We start from the raw sequence: 24,415 nt of genomic DNA, 5'->3' as shown, positions 1-24,415 counted from the left end.
GCCCTATGGATACCTCTTCTCCAGAGGTTTTGTTTTGTAAGCCACATGTGTGTTACTATGGTAATTTCAATGATTTTGGGGACTTATTAAAAACAGTTTAAACAAGAAACAAAGTTGAAAATAAGTTTAATTTGAAAACACATTCTACTACAAATGCATTGGAAGCAGTTGGCTCTGTTTCCACAGACAGGGAAATTTCAAGTGACACGAAAGTTTATAAAAATATAATGCACAATACTTAAGTACAGTAAATGGATGCTAAAAATACAAGTTGTTGAAGCATGGTAACATTTATGCCATTATCAAAGAATACAAGTTGTCCTTGGCAAATAAATGGTTCTTCCGTCTAGTAAGGCACTGATCACACACTAACTTTACATTAAGAAAATCCCATACAGCAGCTCTGCCATGAATTCTACTTTTAAGGTTAGAATTTCTCAATTTTTAAGTTGAAACTGGTGCAGTTGTATGGCAGCACGTTAAGAGGTGGTTCTAATGTCTGAACTATTTGTAATGATCTGGGGTGTAAAAGGAAAGCACAATTCTTGGCAAAGCTGCTGTATTTGATTGCATAAGATTGTATAGGTGTACCTAATAAAGTGGCCAGCGTGTGTAAATGATCCTTGGATAAGGACTGAGTCTTTGATCGGCACTGTATCAAAAGGAGGTTCACAGCATGTCCTTCCTATTGGGTTTGCAAATTCACAGTAACGGTCTAGATTTGCACATATAAACACTTAAAGATCATATAACTATTTAGAAACCTAAATAAAACCCCCATCGTGGCATCAATGTTTTTTTTTTTTCATTCTTATGAAATTCAAGATAAAAAGCACAGTAATACAATATTTAGCCATTTCTTCAGTTTTACATGGGTAATGATCATATAAGTTCTAAATCTTTATTACAATAATAAGTCAGACAAACAATTCCTTCTTAATTTGACTAAACACTGGAGATGACACAAAAGGCAAAATAAAAACTTTTGAGCCAAAAGAATAAAATCAGAGGCTGGTACAGTTTGTAAGAAATTAAACCCAAGAGCAAGGACACATGTTCATACATGGAGAGACAGCCATGAGAAAAAAGTCCAGTCCTTTCCAATATTTACACGAAAAGCCAAGAGCAGCTGTGGTGAAATTTCAGACGGATCCTCTAAGGTTGAAGACATCAGTCACATCAACATCATTAAACAGATGTAATAGTGTCACCACCTAAAACAGCACTGCTGACACTATAATATGTGCTAAAATACCTCTGCTAATTTAGGTGAACCACTTGAAAGACGCAAGCCTACATTTCTTATAATGCTACTGAACAGAGTATGGCATTTGATCGTAATCTGATTTCTCATGTTATCAGTATTATTACGATTGATTTTATTTAAGAATACAATCAGCCAATGAAGCACCTGAACTGCACCGATCAATGTATTTGTATCTGCATGAAGCACAGGAGTGACTGGATGTATCCCAGTGAGCTCTAATGAACCTAAACTCTCTGCAGCCTGAATAGAGACACATTAAACATGTCGAGCAGGGACTTGACTACTTACACTCACTAATACTGAAAGTGTTGGTATTGAGACAGAGCCAAAGTTAGAGATTAGCTGGTAAACATAGTGAAGAATTTTGCAGCTAAAGAGCCAGCGGTTTTCCTCAGAAGGCGACCAAAGACCAAAACCAAAGCTCAATCTCAAGTGAATACTGAGATAATCTTTGGGCAGTGGGCCTAGAAAAGATCTAACTCACCACAGTCAATCTGGTTTTTGGTCAGAAAGCCAATGGATAGAAATAAAGAAATGTATCACAGCTCAGCTCCATCAATAACAGATACGATGTACATTTTGATTGTCCATTTAAAGGCCTAAAAAAAGACAACAATGGATAATAAGATTACAATGTTAGATGCCACATATTGTAATATATATGTCTCAGCTCTTCTGCATATGTTACCTGAAATACAAGGTATGAACTTGGAATGCAACTGCTGTGGAGTATAAAAAAAGCTTAGAGAAATCTGTGATCATAGGGACACACAGCTCTCTATCCTCAGCAAAACAGAAGATCAGAGATGCAGATACCTCTCAAATAAACAAGTGTGGCTTCACAAACTCCATTTTCCACAAGCGTTATCACTGACACATCCCTTCAAACTCTCCAAGACAGAAAATAAGTGGGCGTTTGGACGTTGAAACATCACAGTCCACTTTCCAATTCTTTCCACGGTTTCCTCTTGTCAAGATGAGGGTAAAGCAAACACTTTTCTGCAGGACCATCCAGAGTTTACATCGTGGCTGAAGGTCCTCAGACTGAGCAGAGCAGAAATGGTTTTTCAGGTGCTTGACGTCCACATGTGCATCTGTTTGGCAAACTGCAGCACAAAGACGATATCTGGCCGCTGGTCTGGGTCCGGGTTGATGCACATGCTAACTAGGTCCCGCAGCTGTGGAAAGTAAGTCGTGTTAGTTTAAAGGACAGAGTGTTGGCTTTTATTTAAGGGTTTTGGCTGAAACCATTACATGCAGCTTGTAGGATTTTTGTATCGATAAACCCCCAATTTTAAGGACTCGGATAGTATCTGGACAAACTAAAATAAGGATTTTAAATTGTCAGTTTGAATGATTACAAAACCTTTGTCATAGATGACTGCCCTAAAACCCACAGTCACCAGATGCTAGGTTTCATTTCTGGGGATGCCGTGCCAGTACTTCACTGCAGCTGCCTTCACTTCCTGCTTGTTTTTTGTCTTTAGCAAATGAAACACAGCTCTGCTGTATTCAAGATTTCAGGTGATTGACTTGGCTATTGCAGAACAATAAAATTCAGGGTGTGAGCGAATGAAGTGTTGAGCTCAGGAACACAAGATCCAAGTATTTAAACTGACAATTTGCAAGAGTTAAAGGGATCTATTGGCTTAAATTTCTAGCCTGATATTCAACAATCATTCTGCTTAAACTGCCAAATCTTAAATATGAACACAGTCAGACTGCTGTCTTGCAGTTGGGTGCAAACGTTTGCATCCCCTTATTTTGAAATGGCAAAAGATTAAAACAAACTATAACTAACCACATCCCCGCAGCAGTAAAAGCCTGATCAAAAGAAGAACTCTATGTATCGCAGAAAGCAACGTATCTAGGTGTAAATACCACACAATAAATGCTGAAATTCTTAAATCCTAATGTCTTCAGCGTACAGCAAAAGGAATTCGTTTAGTCTTGCTGGTCCAATACTTTGGGAAGGAACTGTATACGGACATTCATCACTGGTAACGATCTGTGGCTGCCACTTTACCTTCTCGGAGTAATGGTCAGGTGGGAGAGGAGGGTAATCACACTGCTCAATTTTCTGACAGAGGGAGAGCAGGTTCATCTTGTCTCCATAAAAAGGGCTCTGCAGCGCTGCCATCTGAAGGAAAAGGAAGACAGGCTGGATAAGGCACATTTCCGGGAAGAGGAAAGAAGCACTGATGTGTAGACAGTCACGTAAGTGGCATTAAATGACTGGAAGGAGAGTTGATACAGTGAATTTTTATTTATTTTTTGTCCTTTCGTTTTATCCCGTGAGTTCAGTGTCGCCACAGCGGATCGTTGTCCGCATGTTGACTTGGCACAGTTTGGATGCCCTTCCTGACGCAACCCACCCCAATTTCTACCGGGCTTGGACCGGCATTGCACAGCTGGGGAGGAGAATGGGCTGTTCAGGGTTCAGTGTCTTGCCCACAGACACTTGGACATTTTACCAGCTGAGCTACAGCCACATCACGAACCTCTGAAAGCTGTGTAAATGTGTTAAAAGGACTATAATTAGAGATTTTTGAGTAGGACAAGAAATTAAGAAATATGTCAAGAGAGACAAAGAGTAAAAAGTACACTATCTGGTATCTTTAACTAGAGAATAAATACGCTGACACATAATGCTGTTCATTCAGGCTGTGTTGGCCAATCAAAACCACTCCCTGAGCCTCCAGAACACACAACTATGGAACCACTGTCTCTGGAGATGACTGTCTCAACAATGGCTCAGCATTCCAATGAAGGAAATACGAGGAAATGTGACTAAGAATAGGGCTTGTTATGTTCAGAGTGATGGCAGGCATATGGAGGCATGTGAAAGTCCCAGCTGAAACTAAATAGCCTTTTTCCTGCTCCAGCACACATACCTGCTCTGTGAATCACATGTCCTGTGTTATTGTTTGAGAAAAACAAATCCCAACCCCAAAGCGGAGAAATGTATATTTGATATGGTTTAGATTCATCTTAATTACAAAAATAATTCCTGCACTGCGACTGGTGAAAGAGTTGGGGAAAAACTGCTCTGCTAGTATCATTTGTGTTTTATTATAAACACATAGCATAAATAAGTTGATCATAATCAATTAGATAAGCTCTTATATCCTGATAACATATCTATATATCTCTATCTACTGAAATGTAGAAATGTAAATAAACAGTGTTACTGTTATTTTTATTTTTTTATTTTACTTTCTTTAAAATCATATTGTTCCACTTCCAGTCACAGAGGATGTTGCTTCTTTTCCTCTGGTTTCCTTTCTTTTTAGTTTTGCAGACTAAAATCAATAGTAAAACCTTTTGATAACATCCAATATGTACGCTGACGCCTTCATGTACAATAGCAGGAACATTTATTTCCGAATTGCTAAAATCAAATAATGAAAACAATCTGACAGCATGAATAGAAAACTGTGCTCTGAGCAAGGCAGCTCCAGTAGAGAAGCCCGATAACCAGGCTGGTTTTACTGGGTGCCACAAGTTAGTAAAGAAGACAGTTCTTACCACTCAGCTGACGTATGACAAGAGGCTTTGAGAACCCTGACTTGCCATAAAACAAATTATGATTGGAGAATCCATTTTTGTCCTTTTTTTCAACATCAGTTTCTGAACTTAGAGTCACTCTCCAATTTGTATAAATACGTTTTCGCATTCAAAAACTCAAAAGTCACATGCAGCTGAATGCGTATAAAGCACTAAAAAAATAATATATAGTAGTATATAGTATAAACACTGACGGGTTCAGACAAAACACAATTCAGTTATTCAAGGATCAGACTTAGATCGGCTTGATTTTCAAACGATACCACTCCTGTATAAAAATGCACAGATCAGTGCAGATACCAATTCTCTGCAATGGATCAGTGACAAGTTCACCTTTGTAAACAAAATTCCCAAGTGGCTCAGGAGGTGGAACAATTGTCGACTCTTGTTCGTTCTATTCCAGGTTTTTCCTATACACAATAAACCCCAAGATAAACCTGGCAGCTCAGCTGTTCAGCAGCTCCCTCACTGATGTGTGTGTGTGTAAATGTGTGAATGAGAAGTAGTGTAAAGCCCTTTGGGTGCCAAATACAATACACTGTACAGCTTCCAGGGGCCACAAGCTGGAGGTTTCTGCTTACAACACATCAAAGTTATTTGTCTGAATCATTCAAGGTGAATAAAGGTCACAAAGGTTTACATGACTTACTTCATACAGAAGACACCCCAGGGACCAGATATCAGACTTAAAATTGTATCCATTCTCATGGATCCTCTCCGGTGACATATAGTAAGGTGTCCCCACTGGCACAGACAGAGAAGAGAATGTACATTTTGCTCCAAGAAATAAATGAATGAATGAATGTAACATGAATGAATAAGTAATAAGAAGAAAATGAGAGTAGTTTATAGTAGTAGAGGAAAACATGAATCAGCACTTAGTGCCCAAACACACTAGGAGATAAAACATATATCTGACATATCATTAATTTGAATAAATCTGCCATTTCTTGAATTAATAACAGAATATTACACAGCACAGTAGCAATCTGTTGTTTTGCACTAAAAAGTTACAAAGGTAACTATGGTTCTGTGAAGTGACTGCCAGTGGCACTAAACAATGTGCATATGTCTCAGGTCGAGAAGGTTGAGATCTAATATCAACAAAGACACATGCTTATTTATAGACCCACACGTAGCCTACACACGAGACTTTGTTTGCATAAATTGCAAGAAGATGTATTCACACATTTTACTGCCACTGGCTCTCACAAAAAAATGAAACAGAACTGCACACACGTGTAAAAACCCAATAGAAACGAAAAGTTATACATTCAGGTTCACGTGTACATGTATGTTATCTGTGCACATGCATATGTTTTACCTAAGGAGTGAGCTGCAGTTGTCTTAGAGCTGAAGAAGCGGCCTAATCCCAGGTCACCCAGCTTCACCTCCCCTGTGGCTGTTATGAACACATTGGCTGGCTTGATATCTACGACACACACAAACACACATGCACAAACACTTAAACTGGGAAAAACTAATCTAAACTAATAATTTCATCACACTCATATTTGAATCATATTGGAACATACTGTACACACCTTTGTAGTAAACCGCAAATGTTTAGGATTAGGACTTTCTCTCCAGTCTATACACTGTTATGTACAGCCATACATTGCATATACTATATTTGTGTTTTAGGTTTAACTATAAATTAAAAAAAAAAAAAAAAATACGGTTAGTAAAGGAAAAGAAAGTTGAATGAAATCAGTTGAGAGGAATGTGTGGCAAAGCCTGATGGTGAATAGCAGGATGGCATTGATTAGTAGAAACAAATATGAAGAAATATTTAAATAAATAAATATTTGTTTATTTATTTAAATATTTAAATAAATAAACAAATATGAAGTAAATGGTAAAAACGAGCGATGACTGGAGGGGTGAGAAGTGGGTAAATCTGAGGGTAGCAGTTTACCACGATGCATTATTCTGCGTGAATGCATGTGCTCCAGAGCACTGCAGAGCTGCACAAAGTATTTCCATATAGTCCTCTCTGGAATGAGTCGCCTCTTCTTCTTGAAGTACTGAACACAAAGAAGAAGGAATTGTTAGTCAGCAAAAGGTTACAATGCTCATCTGAAAGACGCCACAAGTAGCACATTTATATGGAGAATATTATGGAATTGTATGAGGACAAAGGAGTGTTCTCATCTCACATCAGTAGGATTAGTATCGAAAGTATAGATGATGGTAACAGGCAGTATATTCTGGTGAGAATTCTTGCAAAATAATGGGATTTCATCTCTGAAGTTTCCACACCAGTGTTGAAATAGTGTTATTCTAACATCTGTTGTGTTTCACTTTATCGGACATAGGCCTATGAGTAATTCCTGACCTTTATCATCTGGGACAGATCTCCAGCATCCGCCAGTTCCAAAACAATGTTGAGCTCACTGTCTTCAATAAAGGAGTCTAGGTATTTGATTATATTGGGGTGATTCAGCTGCTGCAGTGGCCAAACAGGAGAAAGACGGTTATTTGCTGACATTTGAAAAGTATCAAATACGAATTCAAGTGTAGTCTAACTTTGTTTTTTCACATTCTATTTAGAAAATGTTCCAAAGTCAGTCAATGATTTACATTTTTTCACTGATGCTCTCAAAATGACTGTGATGAATCGACCTTACCTTCAGAAGATCTATCTCTTTGACACAGTCCTGACGAGCCTTGGCATCCATCATTTCAAAGATCTGTAATGACAGAATGAAATGAAAAAAAAAATGTCCGAATGCATAAGAAAAGCCGACCATTTTGTCACTATGGTGTAGTTTTTGGCCTGATGTAGCAGTAAACAGACCTTCCAGATACAGATATGTGTGTGTGTGTGTGTGTGTGTATGTATGTGTGTGTATATATATATATATATATATATATATATATATATATATATATATATACACGCTTCACACGCTTCACACTTCTTACAACTACTTGTTCAGCTTGCTCAAGGACACTTAACATATGACCGCAGAATCAGAAAAATATGGGATTGATGGACGACTGCTGTACCTCCTGAGCCACAGCTGCCCGTAATAGGACAGTTTTTTAGATTGTAAAAATAATCCTAACCTCAACAAATTCAAAATGATCGTAGATCAATGAAATATACGTTTATTGATAATTAGCAAATGTTTGCTTTTTTTTGTTTTTTTTTACAACTTACATTCCCATTTTTATAAGTTTGGATTTCCTCCCCTGATATTTCAGATTACTTATCACCCCACACATACATTGAAACAATTACATATGTGATGAGCTACAATTGTTCTCTCACTTAAAGTATCACCAATGCTTTTAGCGTTTACCATCAGTTTTGCCATCTGCAATGATATCTATATAAAACATTGATAACTCTCCATTGGCCAACTGAGATATGTAAAGTGTTATCAAACTAGGTAACTGATATTTGTCATTCTGATGATTTTTGTCAAACATTTGATTAATAAATTTACAACTCTCTATAAAATATGAAACCTAGAACAAAATTTTCTTCAGAGCTTACCTGAGTCTAAGGTGATATGTTTAAATAGACGTATTTTGTTTGAGCAGCAGTCTAAACCCATAGATAATTAGTTTACCAAAAAATTAAATATTAAATACTCAGTGGAGAAGCAATATTTAGCAGTGAAAATTTTCTCCCTCCTCCTCTCCCTGTACCATTCTCCAAATATCTCTGATTCTGCAGCTGGATTTCTACTTTGCTGTTAGTAGTGATACCAACTACCCTTTGCTTTGTTTCCTGCCCAGCTGCTGTGCAAGTTATAAATCAGCATTTTCTAAGATGCAGTAGTAAAGCAGTATGAGACACATAGCAGTGAACTATACCTGGACTTTCTTGAGTGCGACCAGCTGTCCCTCAAGCAGGTATGTGGCTTTATAGACCTCACTAAACTGGCCCCGACCAATCTTCTTCTCAATCCGGAAATTTGCCAGTGTGCAGCAGTACTTGCAGCTTGACATGTTTTTCTGCACAAAAAAAAAAAACAATCCAGTGTATCATGAATGTATTTCACTAAATTGGTCTGAGGTGTCCTCATCTACTGACAGCGCAGTCAAATCTGACCAGCTTGGAACCAGCGAAGTATGATTTATTTTATGGGTGATTTATACTGAAAGATGGCTGCTGAAACTACCAACATAAATGGACAGAACTAAAGCACAGAGTGAAGACAGTATTCAAAAGCGGTTGTAAACTTAGCGTCTAAAATGTTTCATTCATTGGGCAACGGTGTGAGGTTTCAATGCTACTTCATTTACAAAAGAGCTCATACTAGGAGTTGAGTTACCATTTAGATTGAGGTGTAGTTATCTGTCAACATGAAGAGTAAAGAGTTGACTATTCAAGTGAGAAGATAGTTAGGCTAATAACTAAAGCTATGAAAAGGAAATATTAATGTAAGCAACACAGTTGCAAAGGAAAGTTTGTCTGCACTGCCTGGACTTTATTCATTATAATCACTGAGTTAAATGTCTTACCTGATCCTCCTGACCAGGTATCTTGTAAAGATTGTTGTGGTGGTCCAAAGTGGGCTGGTTGTTATTCTGTGCCTCCATGGTGGCATCACAACTACCCAATACTGTAATGAGGAAGAAAGAGTTAAAAACAGTATTTATACAGCACTATTATAATCACAGATCATTTTTGCTTTACAGAGCATAAAAAATACAAACTCTCTAACTGGAATTATATGGGCTGACATTTGCATCATTACAATTCATCACTAAGACAATTTAGGGGAGATTAGTTAACTGTGTTAGAATAATCTAAGACATTTGACTCTAAGTTGTGCACCTTGCATGGCAGGCGCTGTCATTGATGCGTGAGTGAGAGTGTGAACCCGTAAATGAGAACCAACATTGTAAAGCAGTTTGGATAAAAGTGCTATAGAAGCAGAACATTTACCATTATCATTTTCCAGACATAACAGCACAGAGTCCACAAACCTTAAGAGGTTGCAGAACTGTCTACATGTTAGACCTACTGTATGAACATAGCTCAACACAGGAAATGCAGAAGAGAATAGAAGAATCCAGGGTGGGAATACTTCATTATTTAGGTCACATAAAAAGTTTAAACTGGGGGGAAATAGATGTTTACAATTTCTATTAAAAAAAAATCATCCTGCCTTGGAATTTCATTAAATGTATAGTAGCAGTTGTGGCTGTTACTGTAGTTAAAAGCATTGACATTAAAACAGGATTAAAAGTCTGCAGCCAGAATAAATTACTTGCAATTCATACTGAAAGCAACACATAAAGCAACATTATGACTCTGACATATGTTCAGCATCACAACAGCAATTTGTCACCAGACTGACTGACAGTGTCCCACTTTAATTTGGACTTCTGGACTTTAATCTGACTTTCCTAGATTTACTTCCTGCCCCTGGCTTTTATTTTGTAGTCCCTCAGCACCACTTCCTGTTCTTACTTTCTTTGGCTTCTTTACCCACCTTGATAATCCTGATTGCTTTCACCTATGCCCCTGCTTATTTAAACCCAGCTCCCCCCACTGTTCGGATCGTCTCTTCACCTGATAGTGAGCCTTACAGTAAACTTTTCTGTAGCCAAACCTTTGCTTTTGGACTCTCTTCCCTTTACTTTTTGGTCTGAGGTTAGGTTTGGTAATGTATTTCTTGGTTTTTCGCTCACTGCAGCCCTGACTTGTGTGCAGTCTTTGGTTTTATTGTTTTAGGTCTTTCTCTTGTTTTGTATGAACGCACTTCTTTCAGTTATATTACTTCTCTCAGACTCTTTGGTTTGGCACTTAATTCTGTTAATATTGGCCCTGTTGTTTTCTGTATTTTCCTCCCTTGTCACCCTGGTTCTTTAAAGGTTAGTTCCTTCCATCCCCCTCACTCCCATATCTTGGTTAGTGTCCTGAATTACTGTTTTAATAAGACAGTTGACTGTTAGCATATGTTTGACTGTTCTACAGTAACTTTCTGTTGCCTGGCTTTAAACCCCCCCCAACCCTTTATTTTTAACCATAACATAACAACCATAATGAAAACTATAAAGAAAATAATCAATGATGGAGAATTTAATTAGATTTTATACTTTTCATCAGTGAATAGAAACTAAACTATGTGAAAAGGGGATGAACAGACATGAAGAGAACTATTTATAGTTTAAAAGTAAATTTAGCCACTTGGCCAAGTGTAGTAGTGTCACCATTATCGAAAAGTTTCTTATGGTCAATAACTTTCTGTCATCTGACCTTAGTGGGTTTAATAACTACATTCATTTGCTGACAATTAGAAAACATGATGCAAAAAGAGCTAAAAGACTGATATGAAAATGCAGAAGCCTGCCAACATGACAAAGCTTAGATGGTTAAATGTTTAGCTAACAGCATTCTTGCTGTATTGTTAAACAATTAGCCTTCTGTTATAAGCTGAACCCGTGGAACCATCCCTCCATCCATCTTTTATTTTAACCATTTATCCTGCTCAGATACCTGGGGGGCTAGAGTCTATCCCAGCTGTCATTGAGCAAGAGGCGGTTTACATCCCGAACAGGTCTCCAGTCTAAAGGCCAACACAGAGAGACTTACACAGACAGAAAACCATTTACACTCGCACTCACATCTAGAGGCAATTCAGAGTCACCAATATTCAAAAATGCAAGTCGTCAGACTGTGGGGGGGAAACTACAGTAACCGGAGAAAACCCATGCAAGCAAGGGAAGAATAGGCGCAGTTTCTTAACATATCATCTGTATAGTTGTAAAGTCATCACAGTCAAATATCTGACGGATCAAAAATGAAAATGTACGTCCTGTTTCCCCCAATGTTTGTGCCAGTTATGTTTCATATCCAATTAGTCAGGTCATTTATATACAGCAGCAAACTGATATATTACCTGCATTTTATGATAATTTTAATCGATTCAATTTGAAATACACTATGTGGGTCATAAACCATAATCATAACACAAACCATCAGTGTTAAAAGTACATAATCCTAAATATTAATAAGGTAAAATTGTATTTAATATGGATTGGACCTTGTGGTGTGTGAGTACTTTTTCTTTTAGACCATAACTTTACTGGTAATAGAAAGTTGTGAAAGTGTCTTGACTGCAGGGTTTTGTCTCCATCCATGCTGCTGCTGCCTGCTCTAATCTGGAGGCACACTTCATTTAAACAACCCTATTCACTGTGTGAGCAAATAAATAGACATTTGTCTTGCGATAGCCTGAAATAAGGGGCAACAGCTTTTGCCTTAAAAATTCTTATGTATTTATATCTACACAATATTAATACCACACTGAAGGACAAACACACTAAATTCAATATTCTTTTATTTTTATTGGAGAAATGGCAATTTCACTACTTCTTGTCCCAAATCTAGAGCACTGATTATGTTCACATTCCCAAGCAGACGAAGCTCTTACATTTGAATTTTCTTATCTATAGTGCTACATTGATTTTTGGTTTCCATTTCAAACAATTACAAAATAAAATAAACTCCATCAACTCCAAAAACATTGAGATAAAAAAAAAATAAAAAAATCATTATATCAATACATGATCGACAGCAAACTGAAAGAAAAGAAATGATAGCTTTAGGTCACCTCGGTTACAGCTACATATGCTGTGAACTAACTGCTAACTCTAAAACATAACTGAGCACTAAACACTCTGACAGTGGAGTTATTGGTTGCTGGGTGCCTGTTGTGATGACTCATGATGGTGGAGTCTTTGCTCTACTTCTAACTGGAAATGTGAAGGCCCTTGTCCAAACAAGTGTGTCACAGAGTGAGCATTTGAATAGCTGCAAAATTGTGACCTCTTAGTTTTTCTTGTGACTAGCTGAGTCATCTAAGTGTGATCTTGTGCTACCTCCATCCAGCTGGATTCCCATAAGACAAACTAACAGAGTAACACATGACCACAAATAGGCCCTAAATGTGCACACTGGGTTATGCTGAAACCCCACATTACATTCACATGTGCACTTAGACTAACATACTCAGCTCTAGTAACCATTAAAATGTTATAATTGACAGCTTGTAGGGTTTGTGTCTCCAGTTGTATGGTTTTCCATGAAAGCCCACTGTGTGGTGGACCCTTGCTGAGTAAACAACTCACCCCAAAAGAAATCAACTCTCATCTGGACTAATACATCAGATTTATGATTCTTTTCAAAGTCAGTGATTCTGTTATTCTTCTATTGCACAATATTTAAGCCATAAAACTGTAAAATAAAATTTAAAACAAGGCACTATTTCAGTCACTGCCAGGAGCAGATTAAAAAAAAGTTAAGGGGTAGAGACACACTAACACGGGGGCCCCTAAAGAGCATACGTATAGATTCAGAGGTCAGAGGATGGCTACATTAATATGACATGTCTATTGGTGACCCAGTGTGCCCCCAAAGGCCATGACAGATAAACTTTCCAATATTACCCACTTTGACAGAACAATGTTCTTGTCTAACTGGCTTAGTGAGAAGAATTTGCTGTGTGGTGTGATGTTAAAGGAACTGACTGCTCTTTCATTAAATGAAACTGAGTATTGTTTTCCATTATAGCCAGGCTTGTTTCTATTCTCATTCTTGCTAGAGCTCATCTGATATTCATACGCATCTAGTCATTTTGCCATAATCTGTGGAGACCACTTTAACCCAGAATGATACATATAAAAAGTTTGTATATAAATGTTTGGCAGCAAAATATGCTGCCATCGAGAAGGGCTTGGCAATTTTAGCAACACAATGCCAAACCACATTCTGTACATCTAATAACAGTATGCAGCAATTATAATTAGAGTCAAGGTGCTAAACTGGCCTGCCTAAAGGTCAGACTTGTCATTCAATAAAAGTATGTGGTGTATTATGAAGCAAATAATTATGACAGGTGAGGCCATGAACTGTTGAGCAGCTGAAACCCTATATCAAGCAAGAATGGCAAAGATTGTTGCTTTCAATAATAAATAATAAGGTCTCTATTTCCCAACACTTAAAATGTTCCCAGAAGAATCTGCGATCCACCACAGTATCAAACATGTTGCCGGCATCAGTGTCAATTGTGGCACCCAATTTTGTTTTGTTTTTTTACTTATAGTCTTAGTCTTGTTACAAAAATTACATACAATTTTGACAAGGTGCCAGTAATTTTGTCCAGTCCATTTTTGAGGTCTGTGTGTATTTTTATCAAGTTTGACTTTAGTTTTTTTGTGTTGTTCCAGTGCAAACAAAAACAGTAAACACGTGAATACCAGAACATTTGCGATTGGAACAAGTTTCTGAGAGAAGTGCAAGGGTGTCGATATTTTTGGCCATGACTATAATAGAATACTATAATGGTTTGATAACATAAATATGGCAAGATTTCTCTAACAGGCAGCACAAGCTAAATGTTAAATGAACTTTTTATCTGAGAAGAGGAAAGGTCTGGGGTCTTCTGTGGGAGCAATGGGGGTCCTATTAGGCAATGTGTCTGGCAGGCAGGGAGCAGTAAAGACAGGCAAGAGGACAGGCAAAAACCCAGTAAATCTGTGTGAAAAAGAAAAAATGGCTGGAGAGTCAGGAGCACAAGTGAGCACAAGACAATCTGGCAGAGAGCTGAGTATACATAGCCAGAAGGACGGGTGAAAGTGATTAGGATTAAGGATGAGTAGTATATTGGCAGAAGTCCAATGGAGCAGGAAATGCAGCTTACGAAAATTAAAGCTGGAAACAGGAAGTAAAGCTGGTGATGCTGAAAGTACCCAACCCCCAACGAAAAGGTTGCTGAGGATGATCTTGGTGGAATTGAGTAATGAGATTAGTGTCCAGTATGAATCTTGCCGGAACCCAATGGTGTTCGTCTGGGCCATAACCCTCCCAGTCGACTACGTGTTGGAGACCACGTGCCCACCACCGAGACTTAAGTAACCGATGTACAGAGTACACTCGTGAGCCATCGACAAGTCAGGCAGGCGGTGGGGGTTAGGGGGCAGGCATGAGGTCACTCTGAACAACAGGCTTAACACTGGAGACATGGAAGGTTGGATGGATGCGAAGCGGTCTGGGAAGTCTTAGTCGAACTGCCACATGGAAGCCTGAGCAGAGACTGACTGAGATTCCTAGCCACCTGCAAAATTCTGTTTAGAACTTGGCCGTGAATTGGGGTCCTCCAATAGAATTGATGTTGCGGGGAGACAGTGGAGAAAAAAAAACATACTGAATGAGAATATCAGCAGTTTCCTTGGCTGATGGGAGTTTAGAGAGGGGATGAAATGGACCTTCTTGGAGAACCTGTCGACAACTGTAAGAATGACGATGTTTACCATAGGATAAAGGATGACCAGTGACAAAATCCAGGAAAATATGGGACCATGGAAATCAAAGAACTGGCAGAGAATGTAGGAGGCCAGCAGCCAATCTTCTGGAGCTCTTGGATTGGGCCCAGGACATGCGGAAACAAATTCTAGGAGATCTGCTCTAAGGGTAGGCCAGCAAAAACGTTGTCTTACAGTGAATAGAGCAGGTTCCGGGGTGACAGGTTAACTGAGAAGTGTGGCACCACTGTAAAACCTTGAGAGGTAAGCGATCTAGAACATATAAACAGTTTGGGGGACAAGCAGACAAGAATCCTGGGACACAGCAACCTAGTTCAGCAGTTGGACCTTGAAACAAACCACTGGCTGAACTAGTCCAAATCAGCTTGCCACAGATAATCAATTGGATCAGCCCCATCCTCTGAATATTCAGAGATTTGCATATCAATTTTCTGGATAGGTATGTGTTTTCTTTAATGTGGTAGGAAATATTCATTCCTACATCTATTGGGAGTTTAAAGTACAGAGAAATATCCAATCAGCTGTTTGATTAGCTTGGAGATTATCATCCAAACACAGTGTGTTTTCCAGTGTGCAGCTACTGGTCCTACCAACCTGCCCGATGTTTTGTTGTTGCTTTTGTTCCTCTTTTCATTTCTCTCTTCACTTTCCACTCACCCCAACCGGTCAAGGCAGATGGCCGCACACCCTGAGCCTGGTTGTTGGGTTCTGGCTATACATCTTTATGGTCTTGACTTTATACTGTAAAGTGCTTGGAGACTTTGTTGTGAATTTTATCTATATAAATAAAGTTGAATTGAATTGAATCGAATCTTAGAGATCCATTTCTTCATAATTTTTCCCATAGATTTGTCACCATTGTTTTTTGTGTGCCCTGTTTCTCTTTCCAAATTCTGAATAATACCAGGAAAAAATAGTGGCTGAATCCAGAACCTGATGCCCTCTCATGTCTTTTCATTTCTTTTTACCTGGAGCTACTAACCCTAATTTCAGTTATTATCAACTTGAACCACTGCAGCTGCTTCCTCTTCCTCTACTACATTGAAAAACAGCCTTTCAAAATTGCTACATAAATCTCCAAAGAATTAGTTCGAACACAATATTTTTACATGATAAGGGGTCAAAGAGATACCTGCTACCTGTGAGTGTGTGGAAATACTAAGTGCCAATACTGTTTAATGCTGGAATAGACTGACAACTGGCTGCTTCCTGCCCAAGGGATGCTGAGATATTCTTCACTCGGCTGCAGTGAACAATTAGTTATATGTCCACTGTAGTTAGAGAGAACACCCCAAAACAACATTACAATAGGCAGAGCAACTTTAAGCAGACTTTTTACTGGGAAACTACCGCCTCCGGACTAAACAGGCTGGGTGTTTTACTTCAGCTTCCTGCCTTCTGAATTCTTAATTTGCCTGCAAGATTAGCAGAAAGTGACACTGTCAATTTAAGACAACTGAAAACGAGACCAACTATACTTTGCACAGATGCAGAAACTCTCCTGTGAATTTTGAGAATTACAGCAAATAAATGGCTAATATAAAACCGAATACTCATTGTGAAACACAAGATCTACATTAGACATTAAAATGACCTTTTTAAGATTCCTGTTGGCATTGTCACACCTTGGAGGAGGAAAACAAATTTGGGACACAATTAGCAAAGATGAAGAAACAACAGCAGCTATGTTTCTATTGAATTCAGAGGGTCACTTAAAATAAGTGGTAGGTGGTGAAAAGTCTAGGACACTATGGTTTTGCAATAACACGCAATCTGCTGAGAGTCTGATACATAGCATTTTCTGCTTTAGAATTGGGCTTTGCCATTTTTTATCCACTATTATATATGACCAATAACTGATAAAAAATAAATGAAAAAAATGATTGACTATATAGCTACACGAGGCTACAAACAGAACAAGCAAAGAGGAAGGCCAAACTCACAACTCACAGCATTTGAGGAAGAGTTTATTCTGAAATGTCATTTGGAAATTATTTGGCAACTAATCAGATGTGAACCAAACACACATGATTTGCACATGAGTTGTGTCAGAACAAAAACCAACAAACCTAAAAGAACCAACATACAGAATTTATTGCACTACCTACCTACCTGATATTAAAACACCAATATAAGAAAAAGAATATGACAGATGTTAATAACAGACTCCTCGGCACCTAGTGTCATTACTATCTCTCTGCCGTGGTTTCCTGTCTCTCTATACTGTCTAATTTCAAATAAATGCACAAAAAGCTTAAGAAATAAATGTATTAGGCTAAAAGTTTTTTTTCTATGGCCCAGCCATAAGTAACCAACATGAAAATATGAGCAGTGTCTTTCTATATAACGTATAATTTTGTTGTCTGGTAATCATCATCACTGTCTCTCATTCACTTTCCAGATCACTTGGGGACAGCTTCTTCTTGCAGAGTAGGAACTTGTCTTACCATTTGGCAGTGTAATAAGTTTTTCACACTACTGTGGAGTAAAAGGTTTTTAAACTCATATAGAGCATATAGAGCAAGCTTTTCTGTGATACATATTGCATTATGAAGCATACAGGAATAGAAGTTTTTTGTTTTTTTGTTTACAGCAGAATAAGAACATTTTCACACTACATTTTTTTGACTTCAGCAGTATGAGAAGATTTTACTGTCCTAATTTTTGTCCTACCACAGAGCAGGGAACCTTTTCAAACTCTGATAGAGTAGTAACTTTTTTAAACTTCCAGAATTGTTTTACACTCCTGCAGAATAGGAGCTGCTTTCATTCCTGCAGTTTAGGAGAATTTTTACATTTTAGCAGAGTAGGAAAGTTTTTATAGTACAGCAGATTAAGAACTTTTTTGTACTCCTGCAGAATAGCCACTTTTTTTTTTTACAGTGCATCCAGAAAGTATTCCCAGCGGCTTATTTCAAAATGGATTAAATTCATTATTTTCCTCAAAGTTCTACAAACAATATCCCATAATCTCAACATGGAAGAAGTTTATTTGAAATCTTTGCAAATTTATTAAAAATAAAAAACAATCACTTATACATAAGTGTTTACTGCCTTTGCCGTAATACTTTGTTAAAGCACCTTTAGCACCAATTAGAGCCTCAAGTCTTTTTGAGTTTGATGCTACAAGCTTGGCACAACTATTTCTGGGCAGTTTCTCCCATTCTTCTTTGCAGTACCTCTCAAACTCCATCAGGTTGGATGAAGAGCGTCAATTTTCTGATATCTTCAGAGATGTTCAATTGGGTTCAAGTCTGGGCTCCGGCTGGGCCACTCACGGACATTCACAGAGTTATCCAGTAGCCACTCCTGTGTTATCTCGGCTGTGTGCTGTCTTGGAGGTCTACAGAAAATTCCTTGGACTTAATGGCTTGGTTTGTGCACTTATATAGATGATCCAAAACGCGGCACCATGCCTCTTTTTAATCAGCCAAAAAGGACTCATGTCACACCACTATTCAGATCTCTACACTGGCTTCCTGTAGCTGCTCGCATCAGGTTCAGAGCTCTGTCTCTTGCCTACAGGGTGATCACCTCAACGGCTCCTGCTTACCTCAACTTCGTCTGGTGGTCCCAGCAACACACAGAAGACACCAAGCAAAACTCTCCAAGCGCAATGATCCCAAGATGGTGTAACGAGCTACCACACTCTGCACGCTCAACAGACTCACTCCCAATATGGAAAAAACTGCTGAAAACAGAACTCTTCAGCATTTTCCTATGCACTTAAATCTCTTAAAAAACCTTCCTTTCTGTTCTTTGGTGCACTTGCATTTCGTGAAATGTAAACACTTTTCTGATAGGACTTTGGTTTATGTTTCCTCCTTGACTTAGATTTTTGCTGCCTTGTACCTCACATGCCAAATCATGTCCAATCAACTGAACCTGACTCCAATCAAGTAGTAGAAACATCTCAAGGAGGATCAGTGAAAACAGGATCCCCCAGAGTTCAATTTTGAGTGTCACGGCAATGGTGGTGAATACTTATGTAAAGGATAATATATTGATGGAAAGTTTGAGTTGACCCCTGTATTTAATCTCCTACCATTATGAGTTGCATCATGATGGTAGCCAATAAATATTAGTGAACCTGTTTGAGGTTCCAAGCCATGGCACTACCTCCAATGTGCTTCACAGATAAGCTTGTATGTTTTGCATCATGAGCGGATCCATTTTTTTGCCACACTTTGGCCTTTCCATCAGTTTGGTAAAGATTAATCCTGGTGTAATCAGTCCATAAACACAAAACCCTGAACCTCCATAAATGTTCTTAATGTCACTGAATGTTCTTTTGGGGGTTTTCTTCACGGTTCTCACAATGATTAGGTTAGTTTTCATGGCAGATCTGTGTATATTCCTCAGTACAACAGTGGTTTCTTTCTTTTTCAAGGAATTTCAAATTGTTGTATAGGCCATGCCCTATGTTTCTGTAATGCATTTAATGGTTTTCCATTCATGTCTCATATTCAAAATGGCTTGCTTTTCTCCCATAGACAGCTCTTATATATAGATACGTATAGATTCATCCCTTTTTAACAACAAATACAGTCTTTACAGAAAAGACTAATGCCAAGAGTAGTCATTTAAATGTATCTATAATCAATGTCACAGGACACGGATTAGGTTGCATGTTGCAATACTTTCTGCAAAGATAAGATGTGGGTGAGTTGATAAGGGAAGTGCCATCTTCTACGTTGTACCAAGGTGTAAATACCATCAAATTAAAGCTTTTGATCTTTCATCTTTCATGTCTGATTCATCTTTTGATCTTAACCAAATTTTTCCAGTGTGCAAATGAATCAAATGAAGACAAACACAAAGACAATTGAATCAGCATTGCATTTCAGTACTTTTGGAAGGGACTGTAAGTGTGTGTGTCTCTACATAGTAAATATTATTTTTGCATAGTGTTATATACAAGAAAAATCTAGTGCATTTTGAAAATTCCCTCACAACACAAGAAAATGGAGAGGGAATTAGGTAAAAGGGAATTTGTGGAACATGTATAAACTCTGGAGGACACTAAATAATATTTAAGGTGCTAAATCTACAATGATCAAGTCAGGAGACTATTTAGTATAAACACACCTTCTATGAGTCAAATATTGTCTCGTGACAAACTGAAATACATATTATGTTTCTGCCTCCCTTGGGCAGAAAGGAGACACAAAGCAAATATAATCATGTCATGCACTGAGGAGGCCAAACAAGGTCAGAGCTTTCAAATCATGCAACAATTAGGTTGCCACATATAGGTCATCTGGAAATCCCCATCTCTTCAACTTTTTGATGACAAAAATATTTTTTTGAAATGCAAAATATAGAGAACAGTGTGCTTTCCTCTATGTAGTTAGGTTAAATAACTCCAAACATTTCATTTACACTCAATAAGTTAGAGAGGGTTTTCTCTGCATATCAAATTATAGGGGAAGTCATCTACTGCAAGCATCTTTACAACCACATCTGTAATCCTAAAACCTCCAACATGTCAATAGGACAGTATACCTTAAACAAAGTACTTGACAGATGCCTATTATTGTGGCTGACTCATTAATAATACATATAAAAAAGTGATGTACAAAATAAGCATAGTTTGTGTTTAATTAGTATTTAAAGGATACAGTATTCCAAAATGCCTCGAGATCATTTCTTTTGCTTTCAAGTAAAGCTTAGCCATTAAGACATGAATCACTATCCACAATATTTAGATATTGAAAGTTTAAAAAAAAAATTAATAAAGCTGATGCTCTTTACACACAATTGCATTAAAATGTTGCATTTTCAAATGATGTTCTCTTCGTCTGCCCCTTCTACTTTCTATATTTATATTGGTGTTAAGGAGAATAAATGGTCCTAATGAAACTGGAATTACAACTAAGTCACCTTACACCTGTCAACAATTATGATTCTCTGGATGTACAACACTTTATCTCTGTTGTAAAAACATAAAGACAAAGCAGTTTGATAAATAAAATCACTCAACAGTCTGTTGTTCACTGCTACTACTAACTGCTACTAACAACCGCTTGCTTTTACAAAGTTATCCTTTTGAATTACAGTACAGATCCTTCTTCAAGTGCAATGCATTCAAAAACCTATTCGAAATGCCATATGATTGATGAATAAATCTCACATTATTTTCAGTGTGATTTTACAAGGAAACTGAGACAGCTCATAGTACTGTCGTAACACAAGAGAATAACTACAGCAAGTAATAATGACTTTTTCAATTCAGCCTATTTTTACATTGTTCAAAAATCTATATTTCATCCATCGTTCAGATGTCATTTATTTACTTGTTTGTTTGTCCTTTCGGCTTATCCCGTGAGTTCAGGGTCACTGTCCGCATGTGGATTTGGCACATTACAAAGGATGCCCCTCCTGACGCAACCCTCCCCAATCTCTACCAGGCTGGGTACTGGCACTGTGCTGATAGGGATATAAACAGGGCTGTGGTAGGTTCAGTGTCTTGCCCAGAGACACTTCAACATATAGCCGGGTCCGAGGATCGAACCACTGACCCTGTGGTCTGTAAATGACTACCTTGCCAACTGATTTATAAAACCTGTTTGTGTCTTCAGAAAACAGCAACACACCTGGCACTAATCAGTCCTAAATTCCTTAAATATGCTTCCACACCATTTCCACACTGAAGTGCTTCGTGGTGGTCGGAGGATTAAACATCAACACAGCAAAACCCAATAATGGCTCCTACAAATGGTCTGCTTATATGTGCGCTGCAGCTGCCCTGCTATAACTTGTAACATCAGCAAGCAAGAGGAACAAGTGGTTAACACTGGGAACTTTTGCGTGCTTAAGCACCAGCGTTTGTAAGTTAAATTTTGTCATTAAGCTACAGCAGCCAGCTCGTGATTATCATGTGCATACTATATTGCTGATTGCTGTAGCATTATAATCTTCTAACAGCTGTGAACAGAATGCTGGCACTAATAATGTGAGCTCGCTATTTACTCGCTCAGAAGAAAAATACAATCAAAATAATCATGTTTTTAACAAAGATGTTTGCTAAGGATCCCTTAATTCCTTTAGTCTGACATTCTTCCATTTAAAAATGTTGAAATACAGAGCATAACCAGGCAAGGATGCGTGCTTAACACAGTGTGGCCTGTTTAACTTCAACATAAATAAATAAAACTGTAACAATGACTTCTGTGTTCAAATAATAATCTGTTATATAATACAATGAGGTTTTTCAAACTTCAAAGAAAATTCCTCCAAACCTCAAACCTGTCAAAAATAATAATAACAATAATAATAATAAGCAGTAGAACAGCATTAAACACACTCAGTGAGGACATGTGTAGATGACATGGCTTCCTGCTGGGCGGAAACTTAACCAGCCCCCCCCCCAGTTACACAGGACACAGGCTCCTTGTCACAGCTGACACGTGACTAATTTTAGCCAGTTATTCGACCTTGAATGCCCAGGCATCCTTAAAACCACCGACAACCTTTAACACCACCCTCTCCAGTCTGGAGCCAGTGCTCACCCTCCTTGCTGCTTCTTTTTCATGCAATGCATGAAATCTTCATTTAGACCCACAGAAACCCACAAACCACACGCCAGAAATACAGACACGAGGCTCTGCTTTCACTCTGCCAGTACAATTGTAATGTGTCGAGATACTGTTCCTCGATGGAGTTGTGTGTTCGAGTGTTACAACAGTATAATAATCCAATAATTGTATATTTCTAAAATTTGTTTGAGATTGTAGATTATCACATTTCAGATCCTTTAAAATGAAAGGAAATAGTGATTAAGTTGCACTGTACTGCAGGCATAGTTAAGGTATTCTAAATTGGGTTTAATCCAAAATATTCAAAACATTCAATTTTAAAAAATACAGAAACTGTAGAAAGGAGCATGTGTTGCAGTGGTTTCCTGTTATGAAAGAATAGCCAACATAAAGGAAATAAATATATCAATAGCTTGATTATGGTTTAGCCAGTATGACAGCGAGCTTAGTTACTCTACTATTCACTCACTATGTGAAAGCAACGACCACATGTTGAATGAAGAATGTGACCAATTAACTGGACTTGAATTTCAGCCACTGTGGTCAGATATTTTCTTACACTGACAAAGCAAACGGGATACATACAGCGATTTGTAAATAAAAAACCTCTGCAAGAAAATAATGGATTTAAAGCAGATAACAGAAATTAATACAGCCTAATTTCCGTCCCAGGCAGCGGGCAAATATCATTTCCATATGGGTTCCCACAGCTCTAGGTTGTTGCTAGCCAGGCATGTGCTAAGTAGGTTTTGCAGCTTTCCTAAATGAGTAAACAGACTGGTCGACAAGACGTGTGTATGTGCGCGCGCGTGATAGAGCCGCAATGTCAGCAAAGTTACTGTGAGCATACGCTAACTCTGCATGCTGGTTGTGAAGGCGCCACTGGCGACTGTGGTTTAGTGCGTGCGTGTCGTGGCTTACCTGAAGATGAGTCCAGAGTGTCCTGTTTAACTTGAAAGCTTTCAACGACTTACATTGGTAAGAGTTGTGCAACTTCGACAGACGGGACGCACGGACAGAGACACACAGAGATACAGACAAACCCCCTCCCCCGAGTCTCTCGCTCGCTCTGTTTAGTGCCGCTGCTGCCACGCAGGAGGCTCTACTGACTTTACACACAGCTAGTGAATGAGGGGAGGGATACTTCAAAGTTTTAAACCTCTGCGTAGTAAAGTGGTGGTGAGGTTGTGGCAAGTGTTTGCTGAAAAGTAGGTCAAACGTCACAGCTCCCAGTCTCCTCATATGCCCCCTGCATGTGGTATGAGGCTATTGTTTGATGATATATGATATGAGAGTAAGTTCCACTGCTGCAAAGTGAACTAAGTGCATTGATTCAAGTAAATTTAAGGTACTTTTTTGGACTTTTTAATCTACTTTGTAGGCTAGGTCTCATTCTTTTTTTGGGGAGGAGGGGAATGTATTTTTATCTAGATCTAGTTAAAGTAGAATGATGAGCTGCTTGCGTGCACATGAGTTTATACAATATGATGCTTTCTTTAAAATGACTCACCAGTAGTGCTGCAATAATTACAATGACTCGCTTTTCCTTGTAACTGAGTATTTTACATAGTAGTATTCATACTTTTACTCGGGTAAAGGGTCTTTCGCCAGCACTCATTTACTGGTACTTACACACGTGACAGAAAGAAAATAAAATACATTCATCACTCCAGGGGAATTACATGTATTTATAGATCCTGTGACAAAAAATGGATAACTACACCACCAAATACTGAATACAAACAACTTACTA

At 38.2% G+C, this 24,415-nt stretch overlaps 1 protein-coding gene across 2 annotated transcripts; it reads right to left on the bottom strand.

Annotated features, from left to right (window-relative positions):
• Positions 1-109: 109 nt before the first annotated feature.
• Positions 110-23,839, bottom strand: LOC137103424 (serine/threonine-protein kinase Nek6-like). 2 transcript variants are annotated; one of them, XM_067483750.1, is made up of 10 exons: positions 23,584-23,839; positions 9,314-9,414; positions 8,663-8,803; positions 7,465-7,527; positions 7,173-7,283; positions 6,753-6,861; positions 6,159-6,266; positions 5,484-5,578; positions 3,294-3,407; positions 110-2,445 (listed from the first exon to the last, which is right to left on the bottom strand). In XM_067483750.1, the coding sequence occupies exons 2-10, from the start codon at positions 9,389-9,391 to the stop codon at positions 2,335-2,337; spliced, it is 930 nt and encodes a 309-aa protein (XP_067339851.1). In that variant the 5' UTR covers positions 9,392-9,414; positions 23,584-23,839; the 3' UTR covers positions 110-2,334. The 2 variants fall into 2 exon arrangements, with proteins under 2 accessions (XP_067339851.1, XP_067339850.1); XM_067483749.1 differs by lacking the exon at positions 23,584-23,839 and adding an exon at positions 11,298-11,348.
• Positions 23,840-24,415: the final 576 nt, after the last annotated feature.

Source organism: Channa argus, chromosome 18 (assembly GCF_033026475.1).
Source record: "Channa argus isolate prfri chromosome 18, Channa argus male v1.0, whole genome shotgun sequence".
In the NCBI taxonomy this organism is placed as follows: Eukaryota; Metazoa; Chordata; class Actinopteri; order Anabantiformes; family Channidae; genus Channa; species Channa argus.
This window is presented reverse-complemented; position numbering and strand designations above follow the sequence as displayed.

Bases quoted from the DNA above. Each gene is read 5' to 3' on its own strand.
- LOC137103424 (XM_067483749.1), bottom strand. From the start codon at position 11,328: ATGACAGCTGGGATAGACTCTAGCCCCCCAG. The intron at 8,804-9,313 runs GTAAGACATTTA...TTTTTTGTGCAG, and splicing joins TACCTGGTCAGGAGGATCAG to AAAAACATGTCAAGCTGCAA. The intron at 3,408-5,483 runs GTAAGTCATGTA...CTTTTCCTTCAG, and splicing joins TGGGGTGTCTTCTGTATGAA to ATGGCAGCGCTGCAGAGCCC.